Below are 9,803 nucleotides of genomic sequence, written 5' to 3'. Positions count from 1 at the left end.
CTTCATGAAATCGACACTGTATGTGGTCACACAACAGCACAAGAGTGTGTAAATGTTCTGAAATGTTAACACCATAACAGTTTAGCCTTTTAAAACGTCTCAGTGTGGAAGAACATGGAGAGAATGTTAGCTAAGCTCTCCATTGGGACATTCAACAATAGAATCACATTTTTCATAAAACATGAAGGCTGAAAACAAGATAATAGATAAAGATTTTTTTTTACTACTCAGGTTATTTCTGTTTCAACTTAATTTGTTAAAATTATTTTCCTAAAATACACAAGAAATTAGACAAAAAGTACAGCTTCCATCACCAGGTTAGAAAACTTAAGATAACAACTCTAGATCATTTATTAGCAGATGGTACCCAGTTCCACAGTGTTTAGTTAGCAGAGCTATCTTGTGCTTTAACATCACAAACACCTGACCTGAACTGATGGAGGTCTCAGGTCAGTATCATCATGATTCAATTAAAAATCCTCAACATCTAGCAAAAGTAAGAATTCAGGAGAAAACAACATTCACTGAAGCTAGGAACACTGTTCCTTTTTAGGGACAAGTCTTAAAGGTCCTAAAAAGGAACAGCTAGGTACAGCTAAGTACAGCTAGGAACATTAGGAACGCTGCTCATTTGAGGAACATGTACAGTCCCTAAAAAGGAACCAAAATGGTTCCTAGCTGTTGTGTCCTGAGTCCTCATTAAATTAAGCCTTTACTATAGTAATAATCCGCTGATCTAGTGTGTGTTGGTCTGAACTGTACGTGTACAATAACACAGCTCAGGTGCTTTCCAGTGTTATCTCTGTCTAAATTTTTATTAATGTGACAACCACTGTAAACCTTTTTAAATTTTGAGATCAACTGGATCAAAATGGCATTTTGTTGATTCCTTAAACAGGGCCAGGGAGAGAGAAAAATGCTTTAACCTTAAAATGCTTTGATACAATAACCTGGTTACCTTACAATACTTATTCTGGAAAACTTGGCTGACGATGTCATTGTTCCTTGGATTCTTTAGGGATCCTACAAAAAAGTTTTGTGATGACAGACAATGAGTCAGAGGAGGGGAGTGGCTCACAGCTTCATGGGATCTCTACAGATCATGGAGCACCTCCAGCACAGTAGCCAGAGACCAGGCCTGGGTCTCACAGCTGAAGGGGCAATGCTGGCCATTTTCATTGGTCAGCTCTGGTAAGCCTTTCCATGGAGACCTGAGGCAGCACAGGATGAAACAACTTATAATGAAAGCCACATACAATATGATGAAGGTTGAATGGTATCATACTAGAATAAAAACCTGAAGATGGAAATTGAAAACTATTACCTCTCCAAGTGGGTGTAATGTTGTGACAGAACATTTTTCACTAGGATGACGGTCTTGGAGTAGGTCTCCTCCCCTAACTTCTTGGCAAAGTAGAGCTTTGCACGGAGAAAATAGCCAACAGGCCACAGCCACTCCTGTTAACAAAGATCCAGTTCTAAGTGCTGCTACTGTTGGACTGTTTTTGTCTGCTTAAATGCTCTCCATCTGCCTTTAAATACTTCATGTTAAATAAATAAAAAAAGAAACGCTCTATAGCAAAAAAATAAGCAACATTTTCAATTCAAAAACCTTTCCTGCTGCTAAACTATTGAATAAATTGACAAATAAGCTCAACAACAAAGATATTTGTTGTTTTTAATGTTATCTAGGTTATTCAACCATCAGATTGGCACAAAGTGTGTTTATACCCATTCAGCTATCTTTATAAAAAACACATGTAAGTATCGGCCAGTCACAGATCTCCTAAAATTGATAAATCGGCTGGCTGATAAATTGGTGCACCCCTAAATACAAATGTTCTGCCTAGAACCTTTGTATTTTTTGTGTAAATGCAACTAATTGAGTTAACATTTTCAACATGTTCAAATCAATATAATTTAGTAATAAAAATGAACGCGTTAAAACCCCGGACTTAGATATTTTATTGATTTGCTTGGATAACAGTAGAATTTTTGTTGGTATCACAAAAAACAAAAAAACAAAAAAAAAACCTAAAACATGATCTGTCCCAGGCTGCACTGTGGTGCAGTTGGTAGCACTGTTGCCTTGCAGCAAGAAGGTTCTGGGTTCAATTCCCGGCCTGGGATCTTTCTGAATGTGTGTTTATTGAAATGTTTCAATTGATTTCCTGTAATGAACTTTTCAATGTGTATGCACTAAGACTCCAGGAGAGGGTTCGCTTACTTACAGGTCCTTGGTGGTAGTTAAAGCCCTTGGCCAGGTTGTAGTTGTCATTGTCCAGTGCATTATCGTAAACACCACAGTAGACCATGTCACTATGGAAACACAGACACTGTCAAACACCAGGCCCATTACACTGTGTTCCAAATTATTATGCAAGTGATATTTTCTCAGATTTTCTTAAATGCTCAATGCAAGCGATGGTCAGTATAATTTTCAAGTCATTAACTATTATAGTATAAATCAAATTTTACTGAACAAAGGTGCCAATGAGAAACTTTTTTTTTCAAACATAAAAAACTCAAAATGCACTGTTCCTAATTATTATGCGCAGCAGATTTTCTAAAAAATTTATGGATTAAAAGAACTGTAAACAGTCATTCTTTGAATGTGCAGCATTAAGTAGTCGCAGGTATTAAAATCATAAGCTATTTCAATGTAAAACATCTTAACAGACCAAGTTACATGTTAACATAGGACCCCTTCTTTGATATCACCTGCACAATTCTTGCATCCATTGAACTTGTGAGTTTGTGGATAGTTTCTGCTTTAATTTCTTTGCATGATGACAGAATACCTTCCCAGAACTGCTGTTTTGATATGAACTGCATCCCACCCTTAGATCTCCTGCTTGAGGATACTCCAAAGATTCTCAATAGGGTTGAGGTCAGAGGAGGATGGTGACCACACCATGAGTCTCTCCCCTCTTATGCCCATAAAAGGGGCACACAGGAATTCCTTGCAGCATGTAATGTCATGTATGAATATGATTTTGCTACTGAAGGTACGGCTCTTCTTTTTGAACCATGAAAGAAAGTGATCAGTCAGAAAGTCCATACAGTTTGCTGATGTCATTTTCACACCTTGAGGGACTCCGAAGGGGCCAACCAGCTCTCTCCCCATGATTTCAGCCCAAAAAGTGACTCCACCACCTCCTTGCTGACGTCACAGCCGTGTTGGGATGTGGTGGCCATCCACCACCAATCCACTACTGCGTCCATCTGGACCATTCAGGGTTGCACAGCAGTCATCAGTGAACAAATCTGTTTGAAAATTAATCTTCATGTATGGCTGGGCTCACTGTGACCGTTTCTCCTTTTGAGTACTGGTTAGGGGTGGCTGAATAGTAGGTTCATGCACCGCAAGCCTCTGGAGGATCCTCCACCTTGAGGTTCAAGAGGCACCAGCAGCTTCAAATAACTGTTTGCTGCTTTGTAAGGGCATTTTAACAGCTGCTCTCTTAATCCGATGAATTTGTCTAAGAAACCTTCCTCATTTTGCCTTTATCTGCACAAACCCATCTTTCTTCTGAATCAGCCACAAATCTCTTCACAGTATGATAACGCTTCAGTTTTCGTTAAATATCTAATGTTTTCATACCTTGCCATATGGCACTACACTATCTGATGATTTTTGTCAGCAGAGAGATCCTTTCTCTTTAAAATATTGCTTGAAACCTGTGGCCTGTTTAATAATGTCAAACATCCTTTTTAAGTAGATTTTCCTTTAATTGAGTTCACCAGACAAACTAAGCTTCTCTGAAATTAATTATAGTGATTCAAAGAGCCCTGACACACAATACCATCTATAAATTTAATAGCACAACAAAAAATGTAATCTTTATGACACTTAAATCCAATTTGCATAATAATTTGGAACACAGTGTAGTCAGAAAAAAATAGAAATTTTTATGCCGGCTTCCATAATTTAATCCAAAAATTAACATGAATCCAGTGGCTATACAATGAAATGAATGTTTGCGGTCTTTGAGTAGAAAAAGAAGCCTTACTCTGGGTCAAGTGTTTTCATTCCCAGTGGTCCTAGGAGTTTCTTCTCAGCTATTTCCAAAGCCTTCCATGCTCTTTCTAGCGTGAACAGCTCTGGAGCCTGTCACACAAACACAGTGGGTCTTCACTGACTGATTAGATACTTTTACAAACCTAAAAGTTGAAGATGAACGCTGCTTTTTGCATACCACCACCATTGCGATGGTAAAGTTGGGCCTCAGCTGGTAGTCACACCAGGGATTGGACGCTCCATAACTATCTTTATAAATTCCCTTTTTATGCACCAAATCAGGGTGCTTCTCATTGGGGTCCTGTGAGTCCCCAGACACCCAGAATTCAACTTCAAAGGACTGCTGAAGTTGCTTGTTCCACTCAGTGTACAAGATGAACACATCCGTTCCTGTGACAGAACAAAGAATTTAACCTAGGTGAATAGAAGGAACAAGCAGAGCATTTGATATGTGGAAACATTATTTCCTTACCATCTCTGTGCACCTTAACGCCATCATAGGGGAACAGTCCTTTAGACTGCAGCTCCACAAGCCAACTAACTGCTGATTTACTCAGACCAACTATCTCCACCGCCGCGCCGTCTCTGCGAAAACAATAAAACACACCAAGTCAACAAGGGAACAAGTATCCTGGTTTTTATTCTTGAGTACAATTACGAATAATTACAAAGCTGTTTGTTTTATGCTTCAATCTATTCAATAAGCTTATAACTGGCTGTTAAATTGATTATTTAAAAAATCCACCCATATTTCCAAACAACGAAGGAAGGTACATTTACTGTATTCTAAAACAAATGTTTTACAGTCAAGAAAGGTCATATTTGATAACTGTATTGTAAATTGTATTGCTTTATGAAAAATTAATTGCTAAATGGTCTTGGTTATGAATTAGTTGTTTATGAATTGAACCTCAGAAATGTTCTAAAACAAGTGAAGGTCACTAGATGAACACCGTGGATGGATCAGTATAAAGTAGGTTCCCTCACTGTTAGCTCAATGTAAGCAACAAGAAAGACAGGAGAACCTGGGAAAATAAATGCATAAATTGTGAACAGGTTTTCATTGTGTTTTAACTTAAAAATAAAAAAAATCTACATCATGATAGTCTTGTATTTCTAATAGCATGTTGTTTTAGTACTTTAAGATAGAAAAAGTCTAAGCAGGAAATGGGGTCTGCAAATTAGCTTGTAGTTCCCTCAACTCTGAACAAGAAGTGATCCAGGGCATCGGTAGGCAAGCACATGAGCAACGCATAGCAGAAATATGGCTTCGAGACTAACAAAAAGAAAATATGTGGACATTCTTGACCAATGCGCAAGAGAAAGATTCAAGGATTCAAAAACTTTTATTGTCATTACCAGCTCATTACATTTGCTTTTTTGTGGTACGAAATTCAGACTCAGGTCCCTGATCCCAGATGTGGGTGCAAATAAATATGAAATAAATTTAAATAAATAAATAAAAAGTAAGATGTAGCTGAATTAAGTGCGGCTTGAGTTCAGCAGTCTGACGACCGAAGGGAAGAAACTGTTTCTCAGTCTGATAGTCTTGCTCTGGATGCTCCTCAGCCTGAGGGAAGGGTCTGGAACAGTGTGCAGGATGGGTGGAGTCCATCATAGTATGAAGCATCCTCCTGCTTGATGATAGTCAGATGTCTGGGGTGGTGGGAAGGCTGCTCCCCACAGTCCTCTGTGCAGCCTTAACCACCCTCTGCAGTGCCATCCTCTCAACAGCAGTGCAGCTGCCGTGCCACACGGTGATGCAGGTGCAGACAATGCTCTCCACCACACAGTAATAGAAGCTCCTCAGGACTGAGTTTCCAAGTCCAGCTTTCCACAGCTCTTCTGGACTTCTGACCTGTTGAGCACTTCAGGACCCAGAGAATAATGGCAGTCTTTAAGAAGGTGGGGACAGAAGCCAGTATCAAACCAACACCTCAAGCAGCTGATGTACACAGTCCCTCATTATCCACCTTGTGATGTTGCCGGGGCCTGCAGTCTTATGAGGGTTCATTTCTTGGAGGGTCTTCCTCAAATCTGCTGTGGTCATACAGAGGGGCATGTCACCAGGTGGTGGTGGTAGTCTGGTGCTGAGGGGGATGTTAGGCTCCTCAAAGTGGGCACAGAACTTATTTAGTGCATCTGGCAATGAGGGGTCCCTTGCTAACATGCTGGGAAAACTGGGCAGCATCCGTCAGTTTCACGCGATTAAAGTCCCCTTCAACCACAAAAAACACCTCTGAGTGCTTTATCTGCAGTGAGCTAATGGTGTCGTACAGCTTCTTCCATGTCTCATTAGTATAAGCACCCAGTGGGACAATTTGTGATGAGTATTGCAGTAAACTCCCAACGCAGATAGTACGACTGACATTTCACTGTAATAAGTTCTATCGCCTCAGAGCAGCAGCCTTTTCCACAGTTCGTAAACCAACCTTCATACAGAGTCCTCCTCCGTATGTACTGTGGTCGCGATCCGCTTGGAATTACTGAAGACAGTTGATCTGGAAAGCTGAGTCGGCATGTTGCTGGTAAACCAAGTTTTCATTAGGGTTAATTAGAGACAAACTATAGCTCGTCTACTCTACATAACAGAAAGCTGGAAGAAAAATAAAAAAATAATGCCAGAGAGGTTCGGACTGGGATGAGAGAGATCATAGGACTGAAGAGGAAAGCTAATGGCCCTGCAGGGGGAGGATCTCAGATGGGCAAATGAGTTGAACCAGTTTTTTAACCGGTTTGACTCCCCCAGTTCCTAGTGGCAGTCTCTTTTCCCACACATTGTCTGCTTGTAGTTTTATGGTTACTGCTAACCAGGTGAAAAAAGAGCTGGAGAAACTTCACCCTGGGAAATCCCCTGGTCCAGACAACATCAGCCTGAAGGTTCCAAAGACATGTTCTAGTCAATTAAGTAGAGCCCTGCAGTACCTCTTTAACTTGAGCCTGAAGCTCCATAGAGTACCAGAACTATGGAAAACATTGTGCTTGGTCCCAGTACCAAAAAGATACTTCCAAAAACACTGAACGACTATATACCCATAGCTCTGGCCTCTCACATTAAGAAGATTATGGAGAGGCTGGTTCTGGTACATCTGAGGGAAGAGTATCACAGCTAGAAAGATTGCACCTCAGTCTCATCTGAGGTGATATAGAAATATTATATTTGTTCTTTGATAATGTCTTATATACTCTTTATGTAACGCATAACCTACCTTCATAAAATGTGTTATATAACCTGATCATGCTCTGAGGTCATGATAGGTATTGTTGTACACGACTTGAGCGCGTGGACAGTGGCTGGGAGGGTCATGTCGTAAGAGGTCATTCTGACCTGATTCGAACAATGGCTGGAATAAGTGGTCAGATATGAAACGGGAAATGGCCACACTATTCTTGGAGAACCTGCCTGGGAGGGAGGAAGTGGCCATTCTTCACTCTCACGCAAGGATGCTTGTTAAAGAGTATAAAATCGGGGTAGTCCCTCGTCTTGGCAGAGTCTACCGTGGGTCGCGTACGTACGCCCGGCACGTGATTGCTACTCTGCCTGGATCGACGGCTCTCCGATCCATGTGTCAAGGTAAGAGCGAGAGATATATTAGAGGACAAAAATATATAGCATCACATATCAGTGTGTGAATGATTGCTTTGCTGTGCAGCATTGCTTTGCTGTAATCTGTGGGGATTTATTCTAGCAGACCAGCGTGTTGACTCATTCTTGTTGCCGATCACCTCTGATCCTGTCTAAAATTTCACAAAACATGAGGTCACAGGTGGATGCAGTCCAATACCCTCTCCAGTTTGCATACCATTAATGGTATGCAAATTGCAGCAATTATATACCTGCTGCAGAGGGCCTATTCCTCCCTTGACAGACCTGACACCATTGTCCACATCCTTTTCTTTGCCTTTCTATCAGCCTTCAACACCATGCAGTACACAAGATTACTACGCAAGAAGCTGGCTAAAATGGACGTAGATGCATCACTTATCACCTGGCTCATCGACTATCTGATAGCCAGACCTCAATATGTGAGATTACAGAGATGCAAGTCAGACCGTCTAATATGTAACATTGGAGAAGGGAACTGTGCTGACTCCCTTTCTATTCACCACCTACATTGCGGACTTTAAGTACTATTCCAAATTGTACCATCTGCAAAAGTACTTAGGTGACATGGCTGTTGTGGGGTGTGTTGAAGGGGGACAGGAGGTGGAGCACAGGAATTGGTGGACAATTTTGTGACGTGGTGCGGAGGGAACCAACTCCTGCTTAATGTGAACAAGACCTAGAAAATGGTTGTCAGTTTCTGAAGAAAGAAATCACATTTGGTCCCAATCTCCATCTCAGGGGTAGATGTGGAGTAGGCTCGATCTTACAATCTTGGTATTACCTTAGACTGGAAGCTACAGTGGACTACAAACACTGATGTGCTGTACAAAAAGGCCATGAGCAGACTATTTTTTACGGAAACTCAGGTCCTTTAACATCTGCAGTAGGATGCTCTTCATGTTCTATTAGTCATCAGTGGCTAGTTCCATCTTCAGTGCAGTGGTGTGCTGGGGTGCTACAATGAAGGTGAAAAACTTAAACAGACTCAACAAACTAATAAGAAAGGTTGAGTCAGTTGTGGGGATCAAGCTGGCTCCACTGGAAGAGGTGATGAGAGACAGAATGCTGAAGATCATCAGAGCTGTCAAGGATAATGCCTTTCATCCCCTCTACAGCATGGTGGACGGCCTAAGGAGCAGACATAGCCAAAGATTACTGCAGCCCAGATGTTCTAAAGAATGCTACAGCAAGTCTTTTCTGCCCGAGGCTATCAGACTTTATAATACATACATAGTCTCTAGAGCTGTGCATTTTAAATGTTGAATATACAGTATATTTAGTAATGCACTGAGCAATATGTGTTTGTCCTTACAACTATTATGGCCAGTGATGGCATAGTTACTTTGAAAAAGTAACTAATTGGATTACTGATTACTCCTTGAGAAAGTAACTTAGTTAGATTACTGATTACTTGATTTGGAAAGTAACTAAGTTACATTAAAAGTAACTTTTTTAGTTACCTTCTGTCATGATGGTGGTTTGTTGTGGTGAGGATAAGGATGTAGGTAGATCCAGGATGAAGTGAAAATGATTAATTTAATGATGATTTCCAAGGTACAGAACAACGGGGAACAGCACGAAGAAACAGGCATCACACGACATACGACAAGGATCCGACAAGAGACAAGGACAACAGGTGGGTTTAAATACACACGGGGTAATCAAGGGGATGAGACACACCTGGTAAACAATCAACGGGGAGGACAGGACAGAGACTTACAGGAAAACGGGACTGAACACAGAAAATCTCAAAATAAACACACAGAAACACGGATCATGACACCTTCAGCAGCTGCTAATACCTGTGAAAATTACATTGATCTTTGCCAATACTTAATTGCAAATTATCTTATAATAGTAACATCAACAATGTGTCTCCACTTACATGGTTGAACTGAAGTCATCTGTGCATGTTTTCGTGTGTTCCAGTATTGCCTGGAAAACTATAAATAGGATTTTAGCTCCCCCCACAAAAAGCGCATCTCCCTCTTCCCTCCATTGTTTATGTTTCTGTCGCTGCTGATATTGTCACATAGAAATGGCGGTTACTCCCCAAAACGTGTAGAGGAAATAAAATTAAATTACAAAAAAAAAAAAAAAATACAGTCATGGCCAAAGGTTTTGAGAATGACACAAATATATTTTAAAATGATCTGCTGCCCTCTGGTTTTCATG

At 40.7% G+C, this 9,803-nt stretch overlaps 1 protein-coding gene across 1 annotated transcript; it reads right to left on the bottom strand.

Moving 5' to 3' along the window:
- Positions 1–242: 242 nt before the first annotated feature.
- LOC106941266 (glycogen debranching enzyme-like) lies at positions 243–6,191 on the bottom strand. The gene is made up of 8 exons (XM_015024224.1): positions 5,995–6,191; positions 5,706–5,889; positions 4,494–4,632; positions 4,200–4,411; positions 4,014–4,111; positions 2,232–2,319; positions 1,325–1,458; positions 243–1,211 (listed from the first exon to the last, which is right to left on the bottom strand). The coding sequence occupies exons 1-8, from the start codon at positions 6,189–6,191 to the stop codon at positions 1,094–1,096; spliced, it is 1,170 nt and encodes a 389-aa protein (XP_014879710.1). The 3' UTR covers positions 243–1,093.
- Positions 6,192–9,803: the final 3,612 nt, after the last annotated feature.

The sequence above is a fragment of the Poecilia latipinna genome, unplaced genomic scaffold (assembly GCF_001443285.1).
Source record: "Poecilia latipinna isolate Pla-1442-1.1 unplaced genomic scaffold, P_latipinna-1.0 Scaffold3578, whole genome shotgun sequence".
NCBI lineage: Eukaryota > Metazoa > Chordata > Actinopteri > Cyprinodontiformes > Poeciliidae > Poecilia > Poecilia latipinna.
This window is presented reverse-complemented; position numbering and strand designations above follow the sequence as displayed.